The 21,985-nt window shown below is 45.1% G+C and overlaps 1 protein-coding gene and 1 long non-coding RNA gene across 5 annotated transcripts; one reads left to right on the top strand and one right to left on the bottom strand.

The window, feature by feature from the left end:
- Positions 1-1,474: 1,474 nt before the first annotated feature.
- Positions 1,475-2,959, bottom strand: LOC128906567 (uncharacterized). The gene is made up of 3 exons (XR_008465221.1): positions 2,875-2,959; positions 1,949-2,023; positions 1,475-1,551 (listed from the first exon to the last, which is right to left on the bottom strand). It is a non-coding gene; the product is annotated as an uncharacterized LOC128906567 (long non-coding RNA).
- A 37-nt stretch (positions 2,960-2,996) lies between these two features.
- On the top strand, positions 2,997-21,697 carry SEC23B (SEC23 homolog B, COPII coat complex component). Of its 4 annotated transcripts, none has more exons than XM_054193943.1 (20): positions 2,997-3,124; positions 5,577-5,812; positions 6,847-6,904; positions 7,475-7,561; positions 7,765-8,001; positions 8,381-8,466; positions 9,265-9,409; positions 9,960-10,118; positions 10,953-11,068; positions 12,263-12,386; positions 12,865-12,945; positions 13,264-13,353; positions 14,155-14,261; positions 14,430-14,583; positions 15,937-16,014; positions 16,285-16,446; positions 17,262-17,348; positions 18,966-19,121; positions 20,001-20,066; positions 21,248-21,697. In XM_054193943.1, exons 2-20 carry the CDS (start codon positions 5,592-5,594, stop codon positions 21,335-21,337), a joined length of 2,304 nt encoding a protein of 767 aa, XP_054049918.1. In that variant the 5' UTR covers positions 2,997-3,124; positions 5,577-5,591; the 3' UTR covers positions 21,338-21,697. The 4 variants fall into 4 exon arrangements, with proteins under 4 accessions (XP_054049918.1, XP_054049919.1, XP_054049917.1 ...); XM_054193944.1 differs by having other exon boundaries at positions 3,045-3,128; XM_054193942.1 differs by having other exon boundaries at positions 3,088-3,225.
- Positions 21,698-21,985: the final 288 nt, after the last annotated feature.

Below are 21,985 nucleotides of genomic sequence, written 5' to 3' on the forward strand. Positions count from 1 at the left end.
GTTTTTCCCTCTCTCTCACTTTTTGAGCAAGCTTGTGATTCTTCCAGGAAAACGGAAGAATGGGAAAGCTTTTACTTTAGTTATTTGGTCTAGAAACACATATCCTTAGGATTTTGCTCCTCTTGCAAACTCACAAGAGTTGATCAATGTTTTAATTAATCTAATGCTAGCAGGGTGGGCGCAGCATGGCCTTGAAGCCCTGGGTCCCAGTAAGGCACTGTGCTTTGCTTTTGAGACGTGGCAGTGTGAGGATGATATAAAATGAAGCGTAAACTAGCAATTCCAGAAGAGCAGATTTGCTTTGCCTCTTACTGATACTGCTTGGAGAGCAAGTCCTGGGTCTGAGGACATTAACAATAGTAGTAATTTGACTTTTACACACTTCAGCATATAAGCACAGGTAGCATTCTTCTACTTTTTTGTCCCCACTGAATTTGTGATCTTTCTGCTTGTCTTCATATTTTACACAAGCAAATTTAACCCTTGCAGAACACACAACTTGCTGGGAAGGCAACATTAACATTCAGCTCAGACAACATCTCATTTTGCTTTGTTTTGGACCTGAAATGTTGCTCTCCAGTGTTAGATGCTTCAGTAGAAAATACACCTTTTCTGCCCTGGGAAGAAGGAATGAATGGCTCTCGGTTAAAGCAGTTTCCTCAAGCATTCCCTGGATAATGCCAATCTTCCTGTGGAATTCAGTGTTTTGAAAATCACCCCTATCTGTGTACTTAAGCGCTTCTGCTCCATATCTGTCAGCCAATTGCTTCTATACTTTCCAGGGAAGGGAAGGACTGAAGATGGATCCAAACTCTACAATAGCCCAATGGCAGTTTCACTGGATCTTCTTCCACTGCCAGGGTCTGTCGAATTATCTTGAGGGGCACAGAGAATAGAGTTGAAACCTTTTTCCCTCTTTCCTCAGTGGTTTGTTTAATTTCTTGCTATTTCTAGTGTAAACGAACTCTTAGCACAGACTGTGAACTTGGAGCAGTCACAGATTTTTACAGGTGCTTGAAGGTTGAGAAGAGATTGCCCCTTTTTTTCTTTTTATAGCCAAACATTCCATTGTAGACTGCGCAGTAATGTTTAAAACATATTTATATTCCTAACTGCTTATTATATGTCAAAGTTGGCCACATCTGTTATGCATGGTTTTACCAAAACCTTCATATAGCTAAGAAAAGTGTAAGATGCGTTCCATGTAGCTTATAGAGCAGAAAGAAAGAACATCACCTTGGGGGTGGCCACAACAGAGAGCCTCTGCAAGCAATCTAAGCTACACAGTTTGGCCAGCTTTTATGTTGCTTTCATGTTTCTTGTGCTAGGTAGGCAACATAGGTAGGAGGCAACATATCTTCTATCTCCTGTATCAGTAGATCTCCATACCACTGGCTCTCTTGTGTTTTTTTCATCTGCCGTATCAGAGGTGTAGGCAGACACCAACATGATAATTGGGTGAGTTTTGACATACCTGAGAAAAACAGGAGCCTGGTGATCAAACCTGCATGGAGGACCACACTGCTGCACAGCATGTCAATCACGTTGCTCCTGTTGTTTTAAGCTGAGTGTTACCAAGCAACTTCAGAATGAGCTTTAGGCTTTCTTCTAATCTCTTTAAGAAAACTACAAAATATTCAACACACAGATTTCTTTTGCATTTAAGAGAGAGAAAACAGAAAAAACCCAAAGCTTGACAGTGCATAGGTGAGCGAACTCAATCACAGAGCATTGATTTCCTTTAAGCAAAGATGGAGTGGTCCTCACACAGAAGCCTGGGGAATATTTGCAGGCGGACCACCACATGAATTTAAGGCAAGCACCCAAACTATTGGAAGCGAGTCAAGATGTTTCACTACGCCTTTTCTCCTAGAAGTATGTGTGAAAGTTTGCAGTGTTCAGCGATGGATTTACGTGCACACATTAAGATAGGACAAATCCCACTTACATGGTATTGCACAAAGCTGGAGTGGATTCATGGCATCGGTCTCACTAGACACAGGCTGTTTGGCTTCAGGAGAGACTGTGGGAAGTAACAAGAGAGGGAAGCAATGAAAGAGAGAACACATTTGCCCATATTCAAGGCACAGACAAGTTTCTGAAGCAAGTCAGACTTGGTCAAACCTCCACCGTATGCCCACAGGCAGCATGTTGCATTTCTGGATATTGTGGCCATCCCTGGCTCTCTCCTCACCAGAGGGTCTGCGCACTGGGGTTTTCCCAGTGGGCTGGGGCACAGGTTTCCTCATGGATTGATGAACCGCTGCGGCCTCAAACCAGCCATGAGGGTAAAGCTGGCTCCCACGTCTTTTCTGCGAACACCGAGGGAGGAATATCCAGTTTACCCAGGTCAGGCATATTTGAAAGCAAACGCCAGCTATCAGGTATGCGAATGCTGGGAGATCTGCTGTTGATGGGTGCGTGTCCTCAGGGCAAACCAAAAAAAATAAGGTCTTTTTCAGTTTCTAGCCATGCCTGCCCTGGGCTCTGCTTTGTCAGCGGCCTGGGCGGCCTCACGGCTTAGCTTGCTCAGAGACATCATGCTGCGGGAAGGTAACCCCGGGCTGACAAAGGGGGCCAAGAACTGAGGCAAAGATGAGGCCGCTTGGGGCTTGCAGTTTATTTTTTTTTTAAAAGAGTGTCTGTATTATTATTAAATTGTTACTGATAACCTCTTCCCAGGAGTTTCTGTGCCTACAAAGATGACCCTCCCTGCTGAACACGACAGCACCCTTCCAAGCTGCCGAGCACCCTGAGGGAACAGCCGCCTCCCTCACCCTGAAGCTCGCTGGCCTGTGCCGATGCGGGAAGGCGACGCCTCCCCCCCCCATATTTAGTAAGGGCACCCCGCTTATCGCCATTCCAACGCTGCACCTGGAACCCTTAGTCAAGATGGCCTCCCTGACGCCGCCGCCTCGCCATGTTTGGTAGGGTCACGCCGCTTCCCCTCCTTCAGAACGGCGCCTCGGATGCCCTTAACCAAGATGTCGGCGAAGCCTCGCCGGCGGAGGGCGGGGCGCGCCGCCGCCGCCATCTTGTCTGCGGGCACCCGGTACCGCTGAGCTGGCCTTGCCGGCCGCGCGGGGCCTGCCGGGAGACGGCGGCGGGGAGCGGCGCGGCGAAGGCAGGTGGAGGCTGCGGGGGGGTTCCCGGGGGTTCCCGTCGCCCGTGGCCGTGCTTGGGGACTGCGGGTGGTGGTGTCGCCTGTAGCGGGGGGCTGTGGGGGTGAGTGGCGTCCCCCGTGAGGGGGGTCCTGGGGAGGGGTCCGTGGTGTCCCCTGTGAGGGAGGGCTGGGGGTGGAGGGAAGGTCAGTGGAGTCTTCTGTGGGAGGGTCTGGCGGGTCATTGTGTCCCCTGTGAGGGGGGGTTGTGGGACGTCAGTGGTCTCCCCTGTGAGGGGGTGCTTAGGGGATCTGTGGCATCCCCTAGAGAGGGGTGGGGAGGCTCAGTGGTGTCCCCGATGGGAGGTACTGGTGTCCCCGATGGGGGGTACTAGGGATGCTCGGTGGTGTCCCTGATGGGGGGTACTGGTGTCCCCAATGAGAGGCACTGGGGATGCCCTGTGGTGTCCCCTACAGCAGTGCTTGCATGGGGATTGGCAGCGTCCCATAGAGCAGCGCAGGGCTCAGCGGCGTCCTCTGTAGCTTTGCCAATCCGGGGCTTGGTAGTGTCCCCCGGGGGTGCTGGGGCCTGGCAGTGTCCCGCAGGGCTGGGGTCAGCAATGCCACCTGTGGCAGTGCAGGGGGTCAGTGCTTTACCCTGTGTCAGTGCTGGGGACCAGAGGCATAGGGGGTCAGAGGTGGCCCCTATAGCTTCACTAGTGTGATGTCTAGGATCTGTGATGTCCCCTATAGCTGTGCTGAGCACAGCAGCTGGGGGATCTGTGGCGTTCCCTGGAACACATTCAGCAGTATCGCCGATAGCTTTGCTAGGAGGGGTGGGTGAGCAGTGTGCCTTGTAGCAGATCTCATACAGAAACTGGAATGCTACCACCACTCATCTGCTGAGGCTTTGGAAGGGTCTGTCCTCTCCTGGACAGGGGCTTTGGGACATCTCCACCACTGGGCTGGGTCCCGGAGGTCACTGCAGGACTGGGGCTGGAGGGCCCTGCTGCTGGGGGGGAGCTGGCAGATTGAGCAGGCACCCAGCCCTAAAACGGCCCTGCACAGCTCTCATTGGGGTGGGGACACCTCCCCTCCTGCCATCCTGACCCAAAAGCAGAGCCACAGCCCATGCCAAACCCAGCTGGGCAACTGGGGCTCGGCCCGGTGCAGGGGCGTGGTGGTGCTGGGCTGCGGTTGGAGGAACACGGAGTAAATCTGCACTGCGGTTGCGTTGCATACCTGAGATGTCGGGTGTTTATCTTGCTGTTCTGATGTGTGGGATCTTTTACAGGGAGGCTCAGCTCTGACTTTTACTCTGACAGACCCATTTGTGGTAGGCATGTGTTGCTAAACCCTTCCATTTGTCTGTACGGAGGTGGGGGTGGAAATACAGGGCAATGCCCAATGATTTACATCCTTAATAGCAAGGACAAAGAAAACAGTGATCAGTTTGGAGGTCTGTAGGAAAACACACACCAAAACTTGTCCTCCTTTGGAGGAAGCAATGCTTCTGATTTCTAACGCCTGTGGCCCTCGTGAATCTCCTGCCTACAGTGAGGATAAGGAGTAAGGTAATCCTGGAGCATCTGCAGCTGGAGGCGAACCTCTGAGTTTCCTCGGCCAGAGGGGGTCATGGTGCTGCTGCTCTTGGCTCTGTGAGTTGCTGCCAGTGCTGTGTGGTGGTTGTGGGCTGCATTCAACGAGTGAGTTTACAGTAGGCTCGTCCTTCCCTTTCTCGGAGACGTAAAGGTAAGGATGGCCTGGGGAGTCTTGTTCATGTCTTACTCTGAAGAGTTTAGTAAGGCGGTACAGAGAGTGATTCCTCTGGTGTGTTGGAGATATCCCTCCTTGAATAGCCTGTCTTTTCTGAAATCTACTGGACTCTCAGTTCCTCCCTTACTGGGAGAGGGACATGGTGCCATGCAAAGAGGGTGTCTAAAATCACCAAAGACTTTTTTTAACCATTATGTCATGTTCTCCTTTCCATCTGTAAGCAGGGCAGGCTGGCAACCAGATGACATTTGTGATGAGTGTTTTGTTCTCAGGCTTGGCCTCCTTTTCTCCCCTCAAGGTTTTAGCTGAAGGCTTCAGGATGTGTTATGAGTCTGACCTGTTTTCCTTTACTGACCTGAGTCAGGCAGGATTGACTTGAGGCCAACCTGGGGCTGAGTGGGATGTTAAATGTGAATCACAAGAAAAAAGCTTGCATTCTGGCTTTGAGTGTCCTTGTTTCCTTGTTTCTTTATTGGATTTGGTGGAGTTTTAATTGTCTGTGATGTTGATGAGAGCACTGGACAGAAGAGATTAATGTAGTCACATGGCTCATTTGATAATGGGATTAACTCATTATAACACATTGGCTTTGTCCTGCAATGTCTTGTGCCTCATGTAGTTGATCTGCTGCCCTCCTTTGCAGGACAGTTGTCCAAACAAGTGACTGCTGCCTGAACATGTGTTGCTTATGTCCTTTCAGAGCTTCTGCAGTCCCATGGCGACGTACCTGGAGTTCATCCAGCAAAATGAGGAGCGTGATGGAGTGCGTTTCAGCTGGAACGTGTGGCCCTCCAGCAGGCTGGAGGCCACAAGGATGGTTGTCCCCCTGGCCTGTCTTCTGACCCCACTGAAGGAGCGTCTTGACCTGCCGCCTGTGCAGTATGAACCGGTGCTTTGTAGCAGGCCGACTTGCAAAGCGGTGCTCAACCCACTCTGGTATGAATTTCTTGGCTGCGGATGTTAAGAGAGGCTGGATAGTGCCTAGTTTTTATCTGAACTTCACTGCTTCCTTATTCCGATTTTTCTCTGCCCAGTACCTGGCAGCCTCATTCATTTAGATGTAGTGGATTTGATAAAATCTATGCATGCCTAATGAGATATGTTGAATGCCAGCCTGTTACTAGAGCTGCCAGAAACAGAGGAGAGAGGAGTGCCTTTGGGGAGGCTATTAAGGCTGACGTGATATGGAAATGGCCAATCCTCTTACCATCCCAGAGAATTTTGTGGTGAATGATGAAACTTAAAATAATTATATTGATACTTTCCTCTGGGCTGTGATGTTCGCTTGTTTTCCTGCTTCCTACGCATCCTACTGCCTGTATGTCCGTTCTAGTATGAGCAACAAGGTTTTCTTTGAAGTTTTGCTGAGAATTTTAGAGCAATAATCTTGGTCCCAAAATCATGTGATGATTTATACGATTCATACGTAGTCGGAGCATAGCATTGGGCTGAGAAAAGGCAGGGAAAGCCAGTAAGAGGAAGTAAGAAGAGATCAAGCCCATGAAATAAGCAGCAGTTACAGGATGTTGTAACGGGCTGAGGAGGGTAAACTCTTTGGGGCAGGGAACAGCCTGTTTGTTCAGTGTTTGCGCAGGATCTGTGTGAATGGCTCCTGCTGCTCTGTGACTGGAGTGCTTGTGTGCTACAGCTGTACAAACAATAAGATGACTGAGATAAGCCCAAGTGTAGTGAAAGAATGCTTAGACCCAAGTCTGTCTGCCAAAGGCTAAGCTCCGGAGAGCTGTCAGTGGTCCATCACACTGACAAGCCTGGAAGTGGCAGGGCTGGATGAGCTAATGGACTTTCTGGCAATAGAACAAGAGTCTGAATCCTTAAAACTCCTGTCGTTCAAGTTGAAGTGTCTGATATTCTGTTTCTTCCTCAGTAATGTGAACCAGCATAGATAATTGTGAAGCCACACTGTAAAATTGTGCCTGCAGTTATACTAACACCTCATCTTTCCCTTGCAGCCAAGTTGACTATCGGGCCAAGCTCTGGGCTTGTAACTTCTGTTTCCAGAGAAATCAGGTAAGTTAGAAAAAGCGTCAGCCCTTCCATCTTTTCAGTGGACACTTTATTGATGGCCTCCTCTGGCAAAGTATCTTATGTATAAATTCCACTTTTCTAGATTCCTTCCCTTGTCCTTTTTCTCTTGCTGAAAAAGGCACTTGTTAATGGGTCTGTTTTACCTGATATCTTGTCTATTTTCAGTTCCGTTTTGCCAGTGACTTTACCAGGATGCAGGGCATAGGAAGGAGATAAACATGCTATTTTGTCTCATGTGTTTCCAGTGTGTTTTTTGCACTTATCGTTTACTGTTCTTGCCTAGTATGAAGTTCATTAGATTTGAGTAGACTTTTGCCATCGGAAACTGTTGCATGTCTAAATGAATTTCAGCTAATGCATAATCACTGCTTTAGTCCTACCTTTTATTTACACCAGATTGAGCAGCTGTCCATACTTCACTGTTGGTGCAGTGGCAATAAATAAAGATTTGAATAACCACATCATGAGCAGGGCAGCCTCTGTACTGCGGAGGAGGGCCCTACATTTCTGTTCTGAAACTTCCTTGTCCTAATTTTTTGTTCCCTTTTTCAGTTCCCTCCGGCATATGCAGGCATATCTGAAGTCAATCAACCAGCAGAGCTTATGCCTCAGTTTTCAACAATTGAATATATAGTGCAGGTAAGTGAATCACAGGCAAGTCTGAAGCCCCCAGAATTGTCTTGTTTATGACAGCTTATGCATGTATTAGATTTACTTAGCAAATAAGTAACATTTCTGGAAGGTGCTTAAGATAGGGCTCATTTTATTCCTTGGTTGGTGGCATTATAAAATGTCACCTGGCATATGCATGCGCCTAGTAAATCCATCTCTTTCCATATTAGCGAGGTCCACAGACACCATTGATCTTCCTGTATGTTGTCGACACATGCTTGGAGGAGGAGGACTTGCAGGCGCTGAAGGAGTCCCTCCAGATGTCCCTAAGTCTGCTGCCTGCCGACGCTCTAGTGGGGCTTATCACTTTTGGCAGAATGGTCCAGGTTCACGAGCTGAGCTGTGAAGGCATTTCCAAGAGCTACGTGTTTAGGGGCACAAAGGACTTGACAGCTAAGCAAATACAGGTATGTTCAGCCATCTCAGGCTGGTGGCTTGTTCCTGTTAGCTCTGTTGACACCACTGGTGGTCTTTCAAGCTCGGGGCACTTGGGGAAGAAGGAAGGTTCAGTGCTCTTAACTGTTACCCTGTTTCCCTCCCAATATCTGTCCTGTCTTTTTGCCTTTGTAAATTCATTGAAAGCTTGTCCAAGATAGAGTTTGTGCATCTTGCATAATGGACCCATTGATCCATTCCTAATGGGAGTTCAAAGATTAATAATTCAACAGATTTTAATGTATTTAATGCTACAGTATTGCAGGCCTCAGGGTATATTGCTTAACAGCAAATAATATGTTTAGTGTTTAAATGGTACATCTCCTCTGCCTCCTTTTTTCTGTTCTCTAGGATATGCTTGGGCTTTCAAGGCCAGCTGTTCCCATTCAACAGGGAAGACCTCTTCAAACTCCAGAGCAACCTGTTATTTCAAGCAGGTATGCTGCACCAGCACAGCAGAAGAGTGGGGCAAATGTTTTATGCCTCTTTGGGGTCACGCTTCTAAACGGGCGTTTCCCAAGAGGAGTCTTTGTAAGAAGATTTGGATGGTATTGTCTTGTCATGGTTGTTTCCCTACATCAAATGATATGTATGGATGGGATTTACTAGGGCTGTAGGCAATGTATTAGACTTCTATAGTATCTTGGTTTTGCAGTTGCGAGAACATGATTGCCATTCAGGCTAGATTCCTACTTGAAAACAGAGTAGCTGTCTTTGGAAAGTGTATTGCTCAGGAGTCCTCTGGAGCAAGGACCTGTCTTTTTGATTGACCAGCCAATGAGGGGGTCTGCTCTATGCATAACAACCCTACATACCACATCCTGCCCCCTGACCCAGCAAGTCCAAAAAGATGATTGGCGGGCAAGGAGTGACCACTGAACAGTAAAGCTGTATATGCCTCCGTTCAATACAGTTTTCTCTTTCTCAGCCCCTCTTTTTCAGTGGCAGCTCTTTTGCGTTTTCGTAGACTAAATCACCATTGAAGTTCTTCCCTGTGCTTTATGTGACTTTGCATTCTTGTCAGTTCCTGATGTCTTGCTTTGATCAAATTGTTTATTTTGCACAGGCCTGTTATCTTAGAAAGTTTGGATGTAAGGGAACATGCCACATGACTTTTCGCTTCTGATAACTATCTCAGTGCAGTTTATGTGTGCCAGAAACAAAGAGGCACTTTCTTTCTTCTCTAAACTGAAAGGACTTATAAGTAGGAAAGCATTTTATTTGAACTTTTGCAGGTTTCTGCAGCCAGTACATAAGATTGACATGAATTTAACAGATCTGCTTGGAGAACTGCAAAGGGACCCATGGCCAGTGACCCAGGGAAAGAGGCCTTTACGTTCCACTGGAGTAGCTCTTTCGATTGCTGTTGGCTTACTGGAGGTACTCTTAGTGCTGTTGTTTTTTTGAGATGAGCTGATCAAAGTAAGCACGTGGCAGTCTTTGCCGAGACATGCGCAAGCGTCAGGCCAGCTTGGTCTGTGGCCCAGTTAGTTTGTGCTGCAGAGGTGCAATTTGTCTCTACTGATGTTTGATACGAATTAGCAGCAGCTGGTGTAGAGTGGGCTGAGAGTTTACAACTAAATGGTAAAATATGCAGATGTTTAAAGGTCTCCAATTTTCGCATGTGTCGCCATATGGAGGTGATACTACGCACTGGGTTTACCTGAGGGTCATCTCAGATAAAGTAAGTAAAAACAGAAACTGCCTGCTTCCTGTTATGAGGACATGAAGCTTGACGTAGCTTCAGTCTGAACTTGAGAGTGCTGCGACTGTCAGGAAATGCATTGCTATTTGTCAAAGCAGCCTCTAGCAGAGACAGGTCCCTAATGACATTGCAGAAATTGCCATTTAATCAGTCTCTCTCCCTTCCCTCCCACCTTTTTTTTTTCTCTCTCTCTCTTTCTGATACAAGTCTGTATTTTTATTTTAGGGCACATTTCCAAACACTGGGGCCAGAATAATGCTGTTTACAGGTGGGCCACCAACACAAGGACCAGGCATGGTGGTAGGAGATGAACTGAAAACACCCATCCGTTCTTGGCATGACATAGAGAAGGACAATGCAAGGTTCATGAAGAAGGCCACCAAAGTAGGTGCTAGTGTCTGCTGGTTGTGTTTAAAAAAACAAAAACTGAATATTGTGTCAGAACAGTAAATGGGGGGAAAGGGCCTAACACAAACCTACATACACTGCTATGTTGACAGCTGCTCAGTGTCCTTCCCCAGGGAATAAACATATTCCATTCTCTTGATGTGGGAACAGTATGTCCAGATATTTGCATGGTTGTCCTTGAAGTGCCTGAGCCTTTTGTGTACGTTAAACTGTGAGAATGGTCAAGGGAAGAGTAAAAAAGACTTCCTCCTGGTTACTTTTCCAGCGCAGTCTTGTGCCTTCTCAGAGAAAGTAGTATTTCAGTGCTGTTTCGTAGCTGATGGTGGGTGGAGAGTTTGTTCATCAGTGTCGTCGTATCTCCTTCTGGGGAGAAAAAAACCTGTCTTCTAAGAATTGGTCACGTCCAGAAGGCTTCCTTTGTCTTCCTGGCTTATGAAAGAACAGTTAAAATAGTTAAAATGTCAGGCATGAAATGTGCCTGCCAGCTTAGAGGAAGCAGTATGACACCTGTTCTTTTAACTATCACCTGGAAGCCTTTGGGTTTCCACTAAGTTACCACAGACAAAGATCCCATGCAGTTCATCCACTCTCTGTATTTGTGACATGCAACTCGAGCTCATCCACGTGCAAACCCTCCATTCCTAGGAGGGTGAAGCATGTTCCAGCAGAGCAGTAAGAGCCAACAGCTGTTTAGTTACTACAGCACTGCTAATTGCTTTTTACCTTGTGTTTCATGTGTTGGCCTCAGCTGGAGAGCCGTAGAAAAATTGCCCATTGTGGCATCCTAAACACCGTGTGTATTTTCCCCAGCACTACGAGACTCTGGCTAATCGCACTGCAGCCAACGGGCATTGCATTGACATCTATGCCTGCGCCCTGGATCAGACTGGACTGCTAGAGATGAAGTGTTGTGCAAACCTCACCGGGTATGTTCATAGCAGGAGAGCACAAAGTTGGGACCTGGCCTTTTTTTTTTTTTTGAGGGGGAGAATGGTTCAGAAAGCAGTTAAGTTTGCTATCAGGGCAAAAGGGTAAGATTTTTATCATTCTATTCTAAACTGTGGTTTGAATTTGCCAGGATATATATGGCAAACCTCCCCTGATCCCAGTCCACATTTCTGAAGTCTCAAAACAGCATGTGAATTAGCACTGCTGGTAGAAAACTCCATGTCCTGCTTTGAAAAAGGTATTCTAAAGCATGGCGCAACATATCTTTTGCAAATGCCTTCTGCCTCCTTGGGAGACAGCAAGTATCCTTTCCAGAATTTATGGGATAGAGATGCCGTGCTTTATGGTGTGTGCATGACTGAAGTGCCGTCAGAAGAGCAGAGCGTCAGGCTCTGCTACCAGTGGTGGGTAGAAGCTTTCCTTGCGTTGGGCAGATTTGCTCTGCTTAACAGCTCACTTGAGCTTTCTCCAGGGATTCTCAGCTTCCTTGGGTCTAGTTTTAAGTGACGTCTCTAAGGGGTAAATGTCTGTGTTCCATATTGCTGAAAACCTTACAGTCTCTGTGAGGGAGTCTGTGTGCTAAACCGGGCTCAACATGTCTTATTTACCATTTAAAAACTGCTGTGTCTAGGGAGTCAAAAGATGGTTTGCGCAAATGCAAGGTATTTGTAAATACTCATGTAATACTCAGTAAGCAGAAGAGAGATTGTTTGACCCTTTGGTTGCATGACTAAGCTCCATATGATCAGGCCTGGGTTAACCAAGGCACTTGGGGAAGGCAGAGCACAGACCCATGCACCTGTCCTTGTGCTGCAGCCATCCTGTCTGTAGTGTGGGTGGTTCCCTACTCGGGGAAGGCAGGCTCAGCAAAGCTCTTTCCTGGGTTGAGATATTTCTATCTGGTGGAACATGAGCATTTTTAAGGCAGCTAAAGGGCAAGAAATATAGTTGAGAAAGCAAGCTGGCAAAGATGGAGCATTAACTTGTTTGGCTTTGGAAGAGACGTCCATGAATTGTGTTCCCTGATGTGAATTCCACCTATGCAAAGGCATGCTTTAAAACAGTTTCTGCACGTGTTTGCATGCATGAGAGTTGGAGGGATGTATCCTTTGTGCCTTACTTCTAGTTCCCAGTTGCTTCAGTTCCTCTCTGTATTGTTTTTTCTTTCCCAGAGGACAAATGGTGATGGGAGACTCCTTCAACACTTCTCTTTTCAAGCAAACCTTCCAGCGGGTATTTAACAAAGGGTTCAACGGGGAATTTCGGATGGCTTTTGGTGCAAGTTTGGATGTGAAGGTGAGAGATAATGTAATTGAATGACATTAACTGGGAAATACAAGTGCTGTTCATTTGAAAGTCGATTTAAGTATCTGGGGCGTAGAAAATTCTACGTGTTTGAGGTCAGCTGTAGTGCCTGTTTTGAGAGAAGAACCATACTGGAGCGAGCAGAGGGATTTTTGTTTGGAAGCTTACTAAGTTTGTGTGTGTGTGTGTGTTTAAAAAAAAAAAAAAAAAAAAAAAGGCAGCTGAGCTGCTGTGCTCAGCCTCTCCTCACTCAGCAAGGAACATTTCATACTCTCTTGTGGTCACTGTAAATATGTCTTCATTATTAAAATGTGACTATGTAGATTCTCTTACATTCAGTAACTGTAGCAGTAGGTGATCTAGGAAAATCTGACCAAAGCTGAGCAGCTGATTTAGTCTGTGTGTATTCTGTTTGACTGACTTGATTTAAAAAACAAAAAAAAACCAACTTTTTTTTACCTTATTTTAGACCTCTAGGGAGCTGAAAATTGCGGGAGCTATTGGACCATGCATATCGCTGAATGCTAAAGGACCATGTGTCTCTGAAAACGTAAGTTTCTGACATGGAAAAATCTTTAATAAAGAAGTAAATAAACAGTGCAAAGCTTCTGTCTAGACCTACAGCTCAGCTAGAACGTCAAACTTTTCAATGAGAAGAACAATTTGGAAACATCCCTAGGAAAAGACAGTCTTTCCTAGACTAAATTCTTACCCCATAAAGGCTTTCTTTTAACTGTATGTCCTTCAGTAACTGCGTTCACACCCAAAAGATAAGAAATCTAGAAGGCCTGCCGTAACTTGCACCTCTGATCAGAATTTAACATGCTGCTAGAGACAAAAATGCTGCTTTCTTTTCAATTCTGTGCAGGAGCTTGGAGTTGGAGGAACATCTCAATGGAAAATTTGTAGTCTGGATCCCAGCACAACTCTGGCCATTTACTTTGAAGTGGTAAATCAGGTCAGTCCTGGCTTCTCGTTTTTTTTGGTTGTTTTTTATGCACCAAACTATTTGTTTGTAACAGGGCCAGGAAATGCAACGACATCCCCTGTGTTGCAGATGGATGGTTGCAAAGCAACCAAGTGTTCTGTGCCAAAGAAATAGTCTCAGAGGTTGTTTTCATATGCATAAATTGCCTAATACTCTTGTTCTGTACAAACCCTGCATTCTTTCCTTGTGTTCCTGTAGTATTTATTTAACAAAAAAGAAATTGTCTTTTTGTCAGTAGGTGCTGTGGAGAATAAAAGTATAAATACCTTCAAATTCTTGGAGAGTTGCTCCTCCAAGTTGTAATAACTTGGTGGCTGGGAAGCAACTTTTGGCTGGGGAAGTTTCTGAGCATGTGGCAGCTAGAAGCTAGGAAGACCACCCCGAAGGAATTCTATTCCATGTGTGTGCCTCTTTGACTTCTCTGCTGTGTGGGCTTGTTACTGGTGGGAATAGGATGGTGGACTCACAGGACCTTTGCTCAGGCCTTGTACTGCCATTCTTATGTTTATTGCTATAGAGATGATAAGTTGCTGCCATCCTTTAAGGGACAAGCTGAGGAAGTGTCAGGCACAATATTAAATGGGTCCAGCACCAGTTGACTCTGCGGGCTGCTGGAAAACACAACACTAACACATCCACCTCTCTTCTCTGGTCCGTCTCTAGCTTGTACTTATTCTATGATTGCTTAAATGGTGCCCTGGAGTTCTCTGTAGTGTACAGAGTTATGGAAAAGCCAGCCCGTTTTGAAGGCTTACCTTGTTTCATTTGCAGCACAACGCACCAATACCTCAGGGAGGCAGAGGGGCAGTGCAGTTTGTCACTCAGTATCAACACTCCAGTACGCAGAAACGCATTCGTGTCACCACCATAGCCAGAAAGTGAGTATCTCATGCCAGTTCTTTGGCAGAATGGCAGAAACTGAAGCTGCAGTCTGTTCTGGAATTTTTCTAGCATTTTGTTGCATGCATTGGCAGCAGAGGCTGAATCTGGTTTGGGTTTTGCTGAAGGTGAGTGCACGTAGCACTAACTCTTTACTAACCTTGTAGTTGGGCAGATGCACAGAGTCAACTCCAGCATATAGAAGCTGCGTTTGACCAGGAAGCAGCTGCTGTGCTGATGGCACGACTGGGAGTGTACAGAGCTGAGTCTGAGGAGGGACCTGATGTTCTGCGATGGCTGGACAGACAGCTGATTAGACTGGTAAGGCCAATAGCCTGCAGTTGTGTGTGTTCTTGTTTTTGTTAAAAATGGTCTCTGGAAATGAAAACACCGTTCTTTTTTTCAGATTGACTTGCTTCATTTGTGCTCTGATCACGGTCACATAGTTGTAGTACACAATAGCTCAGAAGCCAGTATGATCTGTTATGCTGAAAGGGTTAAACCTGAGATTAAAGAAGTGATAGTGAAACACAGAATAATGCAGGTGGGAAGGGACCTCTGGAGGTCTCTGGTTCAACTCCCCTGCTCAAAGTAGGGCCAGCTTTGAACTTAAGGTTGCTCCAGGTCTTGTTCAGTTGAGTTTTGAAGATCTCTTGCTTCTCTTGATAACTTGTTCCAGTGTTTATCACTGTCACTGATTTTTTTTCTTTTTTCTTTTATTTTCTCCCCCTCACTCCCATCAGAATTTCCATTTCTCCAGCTATCTGTTGGGTAGCTGTAGACAGCGATGGGACCCCCTAATCCCACTTTTCACCAGGCTGAACAAACGCAGGTTCTTCAGCCTCTCTTTCTACATGAGGTGCCCCAGCGCCTGACCAGCTTGGTGGCCTCTGCTAAACTCAATCCAGTATATCCATCTCTGTCTTGCACTGGGGAGCCCCAAACTGGACACAGCATTCAGATGTGGGCTCACCGGTGCCAAGTTCAGGGTAGTAATCACTTCTGCAACTTCATACTGTCTCTTTGAATTTCAGAAGCCTGAATTGCCTAAATTGGTGCTGGCTTTGTCCAGACACCCTGTGGAGTTGATACTAACACATACAGCACATCAGACACTGAAAAAACGGGACCAGTATCAAATAAAGATTTGAGTACCAAAACACACACGGGCATGCTGAAATGATTGCACAGTCATTTATAGTTAAATTGCTAAAACCATTGATGCTTCTTATTCTCAGGGAAGCAGTTAGTGAAATGCCAGGCTGCTGCTGCTCCAGAAGGATGTAGAGTTGCTGCCAAAGTGTTTCGTAGCATACAAAGCAGTTTAGGTGTAATGTAGTACCCCTGATTTAATGGAAAAATATTGGGTAGTAGTACAAGCACTGTTTCTTTCATTCTTAGATAATTTCAAATCCAGATTACTCAGATAAATAGATGTCATTCCAGTAACATACAGAAACGAGTGCTGTAAAGAGAAGTAATTTTTATATTACTTGTTATTGTCATTTTCATGCCTTGGTTGCTCTGTTTAAAAAGAACCAAAAGAACACCCTTCCAAAATAAAAAGTGTTAATTCTAAAAAAACCCAAACAACAACCCCCCTCCCCCCCAAAAAACAAAATCAAAAACAAAAGAAGAGAGAGATAACCAAAGTATCCATTTTGCTTCCAACAGTGTCAGAAATTTGGACAATACAACAAAGATGATCCCAACTCCTTCAGATTATCGGAATCATTTTCTTTGTATCCCCAGGTAAGAACTTCACAGAGCCATGGGAAAAGTGTGCAAGGATGAGTGAGAGTGATGATAAAATGTCTTGTACCGTTTATCAAATTCAAGAGGGGAGAAACAGATGTTGTTTTAATTTGGTGGGCTGGTTCTGTAGTTCAGTGCTGCAAATGACTGGTAAGGGAAGAACTCTGAGGAGTTAATAAGAATTTGCTGTTCAGAAAGACTGGAGATGGGTGCAGAGGTTTTGGCAACTTCCTTACATTTCTCTTCTCACTCATCTTTCTGGTGCAGTTCATGTTCCATCTGCGACGCTCCCCATTCCTGCAGGTCTTCAATAACAGTCCAGATGAATCTTCTTACTACCGTCACCACTTTGCTAGGCAAGATCTGACCCAGTCTCTTATTATGATCCAGCCCATCCTTTATGCTTATTCTTTCCATGGACCTCCTGAGGTGAGTCCCTGTTCAACTAGAAGAGGTGGACCAATCCAAAATAACGAGTATTCAGTCAGAGTAATACTATTTCAGCAAAAAGGCCCCTATATATTTTTTTTTAATCAAGGTAATTATTAAAAACTGAGATGGGGCAAGGTAAAATACGAATTGTGTTTTCAGTAAGCTTACAGCTTTGATTAAAAAAGACAAAAATGTCAAAAAACTCCCCAAAAAAGAACCTCCCCACCTTCTCCCCCTCCCCCCCCCCAAGTCACAGTTCCCACTCTTCAACATCTGGTGAATATTGCAGCTGTCAGTATCACTTTTGCTTCTCTGCCAGAGGCTGCCACCTCCACTGCGTAAGTCAGCAAGCCTCATCCCGTCCAGGTCGTAATCTCCCACCAGCTGCTTGTTTTCAGGTGTTTATGCAGCAGTGTTTAACTATGTGCAAGTATTCCATGGACAGACATGTATTCCCTTGAAAGGAGGGTCTCTGGCAGGAAAGAAACGCAGGAGCTGCTGGAGTAACACTTTGAAACATTCTTGGCCGCATTTGCCAGAGTGTTATTCCTTATTATTCTTGAGATAATCTTGTTCGAGATCGTTTCTCTCTCGCATCCTGCGCTTCATACAGCAGCTGATAACGCACTGCTCCATTCAGTAATGAGCAGGAGCCTGACCGTGCTCTGCAAGGCATTCACATGGGCTGAGCAGCTGGTGGTGGAGTCGCGTCCATTTGGGCAGGGCTGAGCAAGCTGTTCGGCCAACCATGAAGGTTAGTACAGTTCTGAGGCCTTAGTGGCGCCTGACTTACTCTTTTTTATTTTCCCCAGCCAGTGCTTTTGGACAGCAGCAGTATTCTTCCTGACAGAATCCTCCTGATGGATACTTTCTTCCAGATAGTTATCTACCTTGGTGAGGTACAGTGAAATACGTTCTCTCTTTGCACTCCCTCCCTCCTGCCATGCCTGCAGACAGTGTCACTGTTAGTATGAAAAGAGCTGCTGGCAAAGCCCACACTAGCATAATGACATCATATACATGTTGCCAGTTTTAATACAATTTCCCCCACTGTCCCAGTTATCAAAAAAAATCCTACTGGAGTTGCCAAGGATGTGTTCTGCACTGAGGAATAGCTGTCATGTTAGTTTGGTAATGAAGATGGTCCCTTACCATGCCTGGAAAAGGACAGAGAAACTTGAAACTAAGCAGAGCAGAGAGCTGCAGTTTGATTTTCAGATACAAGACGTACCTGGTTGCTGGGTTTTGATGCTCAAATACTGCTGCTTTTAAAGAAATCCGTTACAAATTTTTCCAGTTTTTGCTTTTAAATATTGGACGTTTTTATCAGTAGCTATTTTACTTCCATATTGACTGAGGTAACTCTGGCCACTTCAGGTACATCCTAAAGGGCCTACATCCTTAGGGCGGCTTCTAAACATCCAGATTTATACCAATATGCGAAGCCTTGGCTTTCCAGTTCCTCCTCAGTATGCAGACCTGGAGATCTGTATTTCAGTCCTGCCAGGTTTCATAAGAGACTGGTATGCTATTGTAGCTGCAGAATGGAAATGTCTCACACCCTGCAGTAGTTAAGGGATAAGGGATGAAGAGGAAGCTGGCTTTCCATTTTTTTTCTCTGGAAATCTCCCTGTTCTTTGATGTCTTTTTCCCCCTCATATCCTTTATAGTCATGCTTGGGGAGAGGCCCTCATCCAGTTTTTTGTACCTAAACATGGCATCAGATTGGAGTAGTTTAAATAAACCCATCTTAGTTTATGGTCAAACATTCCTACTAGTGAAAACTTTTTGGGATGCATTTAATTGTTCCCTTTGTTTTTGAACTAAGTTACTTCATTTAATGACTGCTATTATAATGCACAAAGTTTGGCATGATAGTTTGCGGCAGCTCCATTATTAGCTCCCAACTTCAGTCCATATAGAATTAATTCTCTTTGAGAACTGAGCAGAGATACCCAGCTGATGTGGACAGGAGTCGAACGCTTGAGTCAACAATGAAATAAATCTTCCAGAGTTACCTTAAATAGTTTCTACCTACTGTTGCAGAGCAAGACACTCAGCAACTGGGTAAAATTTAGACAAAGGAAGAGCTAAGTGTGTGATCTGCGCATGTACAGAGCAATTGTTAGGTACATATTGTTAAGTACCTTAAAAATACTGTAAGGCTGCTTCCTTTAAGACCAAGACAGATTTAAAATGCCAGTGATTTATAAATGCTTTGTGTTTCTGTGTTGGCACAGGCTGAAACGTAAAGGCTTGAAGATCACTTTTAACAAATTGCTCTTGCAGCGCACAAACTGCTACCAGCTCTTGTGTTGAGTGCCTGTTCTTAAATTCAGGAACAGACAGAAACTAAATAATGTTATTGCCAGAATAGTGGAAAAAAAAGCATTTGCCCTGTGCTGTTTAAGCCGAAGTACATGTAACATTCTGCTGCCTTAAGACATGCAGATTAAGAAGGGGAGGCTTGCAGACATCTCTGTTATTTTTTCATTTCCTCCCTGTCCCGTCAATAGACTATCGCACAGTGGCAGAAAGCCGGTTACCAAGACATGCCTGAATATGAAAACTTCAAGCACCTACTGCAAGCCCCACTGGATGATGCCCAGGAAATCTTGCAGACTAGATTCCCGATGCCGCGTTACATCCACACTGAACATGGGGGCAGTCAGGTAAGCAGGTTTATCGAGGAACTTTTTATGTTGTTGAATAGAGCAAATACCTGTCTTGTTCTGCTTTACTAAAAGGGTGGTTCTGTAAGTTAAATACAGTGGTAATTTAGCTTTTCAAAGTATAGAGCTTGCATATTTTCTCATGAGCTCTTACTACAACGTTGTCTTTTAATAAATCAGTCACACGCTGGATGTGCTTCTGAAATCTGAGGATGGGAAAAAAAAAAACAAAACAAAGAAACAAAAAAGCCAGCTTAATTATCTTTTTATTCCCCAAAGAGGTTGGAAAGAAATAATTTGGCTCCATATCTAAACTTACCCAAGACAGGGAGTGCAGTTAACTTGCCAGGACAGTAAGTTACACTGAGTGATTGACCATCTGTTCCTTTATTCTTGGATGCTGAAGGAGGATATAAAATAGTTCCTGTTTTTGCTCTTCCTGGAATTGCAGTTGTGCTGTGCTTGTCTGTATCTGGCTTGTTTGTAGCAGTGAAGGGCCTGGAACTGATGCTCCAAAACAAACATTTGGTATTAATTTCTGATGTGACCATGTTATGCCGGTTCTCCACTGACCTCTTTTCCAAAGAGCGGATGGGGGCGTGCGAGGGACAGTGCTGGTGACATGTCCGTGTCACATGGAACCGGAGCTGCCCTGCCAGGCCAGCGCTGCTTGCTGTAGCAGAGCACTCTGTGCCCCCTGCAGAGAAGTTGTCTGTGGAGCAGGGCTGTTTCTGGACTTGAAACCTGTTTAAGTTAAATTTGTACCTTGCAAAAGCAGGGAGACATCGTTAGTCATGATCTAAGGCAGTAAGGAGTCTTGAGGGAGCTGACAGGTCTGCCATTTTACATAACTACTTCTCTGATGTTTTGTCTTAATAGGCCCGGTTCCTCTTGTCTAAAGTGAACCCTTCTCAGACCCACAATAACCTCTATGCCTGGGGACAGGTAAGCAATGGAAGAGCTGCTCATGTTTGGGAATGCTGTAAAATATACATTTACGTATTTGTCTGCGTAGTAGTCATCCTATTTCTCCACCTGGCCACAAACTGTGAGCAGGTTACACTTGTCCTCTCTTTCTTGCCTAAGAGCTTTTTGCAGACACATGTGACTGGATTTGAAAATCTTACGGTGCGAGGAAACAAGGTTATTTCTGTGTGCCAAAGGATCTGATAATGGCATTACCAGCTGAGACTGTAATAATTGTAGCATTTTAAAAGACAGAGCTGATTTATGAGATTTGTCTCTAAAGCTTAGGCACGTTAGATTTTCATTCAACCTGCTTATTCAAATCCATGGTTGTTGATAAGATAAACAGTACTGGTGGGGAGCACTAGATGACAAGATGATCAAAATACCGTTTTCAAGCATGAATGACTAAGCTTGTATTCCTGTTCTTGTACTGAATCGCCCCCCTCCCCGTTTTCCACAAAATCCAGTTGACTTTGGGGCTTTTTCTCCATGGATCCAAGGAATGGCTGCCCAAATAGAGGTGCTGCCAGAACAGCTCAGTACCTCAGCAGATTAATGGCAGGAGATGAATGGTCTCCACAAGGAGTGCTTTGCCCCTTCCATCTCCCTTCCTGTATCCCAGCGACACGTGGGGCACAGGCGGAGCAGGCGAGCTTTCTGTGGTGGCTGCTACTGAAGGAAGCAGCTAATTTGGTGTAGAATATGCTCTTTAGAGGTTTCAGATGACCTGATGTAGAAATTTATCTCCACCCTTCCCTACAAAAATGATTTAAAACTCGTAGGTCACAGTGTATTTAGTATTCTGGAAAAAAGTAACTAGCATATGGATACATAAAGATTTAATTTATCTGACAATACGAGACTTTTATATCCTCTTTCTTTACCTTGTTTGTGTAGAGCTCTGGGCAGCAAAATTCCTAATGTTTTAGAAAGAAGAGACGTTTTTTTTCCCAGTAGTTTAGATTGGAAACAGCACTGACACTATCCTCTAGTGCAATGAGTAGCATCTTTCTGCTAGGTATCTGTCCTTTGTGGGCAAAAAAGGTGGTTGATTCAGCAGGCAATTCGTTCAGAATGCTGACATCTGATTTGCTTTCAGTTAGACTCCAGTGTTAACACCACTATTTTAGGCTCATTATTTCTTTATTTTTATGCAGGAATCGGGAGCACCAATCTTGACAGATGATGTTAGTCTCCAGGTGTTCATGGACCATCTCAAAAAGCTGGCAGTTTCAAGTGCATCATGACTTTCATCCAACCAAGCAGCAAGAACAGAAGAGTTACATAGATCGTGTTGACAGAAGCGGACCATTTATTTACATTTCCTTCTCTCTCTTTTAGATCAAGGTTTTTAAGTATGAAATTAAATAAATACGCAGGGAGCATTTTGTACTTGGCCCTTCTAGATTTTAATTTATTTGTACTCCCTTTTGTCTATATTCTGTTTACTCTACATTTTTCATACATTGTAACTGGAGCTAAAGGATGTTTTAGCCAATTTTAACAGCCTTTAGCTTAATTTTTAATGTTGTGTGTTCTTAAAAGGTGTCTTTTAGCAATCTGGGAGTGGTATTAATGAAAAATAAAACTGGGTAAGAGTATTACTACTTAATGCTATCCCTAATTCAGCTGTGTGAGCAACGGACTGGGCCTCCCTCCTTTCCATTTTTGAAAATGTAACCCCTGGGGGCTGTGTACATGCTACTGAAAATAATTTCAAAGCGCTCCTAAAGGCAAGAGACTGCAGAACACGTATTAGATGGCGGAGAATGCTTTTATGGATGCAGGGAGTGGAGCGAGACCTACAACTCCCGCTTTGAGAATGGCGTTAGCCTGGGGAAGTGTTGCCTTGGCCCTCAGCGTGACTCAGGGCCTGAAAGCCAGCCTCTCCCTTC

This window comes from Rissa tridactyla, chromosome 3, assembly GCF_028500815.1.
Source record: "Rissa tridactyla isolate bRisTri1 chromosome 3, bRisTri1.patW.cur.20221130, whole genome shotgun sequence".
NCBI lineage: Eukaryota > Metazoa > Chordata > Aves > Charadriiformes > Laridae > Rissa > Rissa tridactyla.

What these genes read in the sequence shown, in the direction of transcription:
- SEC23B (XM_054193943.1), top strand. Translation starts at nt 5,592, where the DNA reads ATGGCGACGTACCTGGAGTTCATCCAGCAAAATGAGGAGCGTGATGGA. An exon ending in ACTTTGAAGTGGTAAATCAG is followed by an intron (nt 13,354 to 14,154) that starts GTCAGTCCTGGC and finishes TTTCATTTGCAG; the next exon opens with CACAACGCACCAATACCTCA. An exon ending in ACCTCTATGCCTGGGGACAG is followed by an intron (nt 20,067 to 21,247) that starts GTAAGCAATGGA and finishes ATTTTTATGCAG; the next exon opens with GAATCGGGAGCACCAATCTT.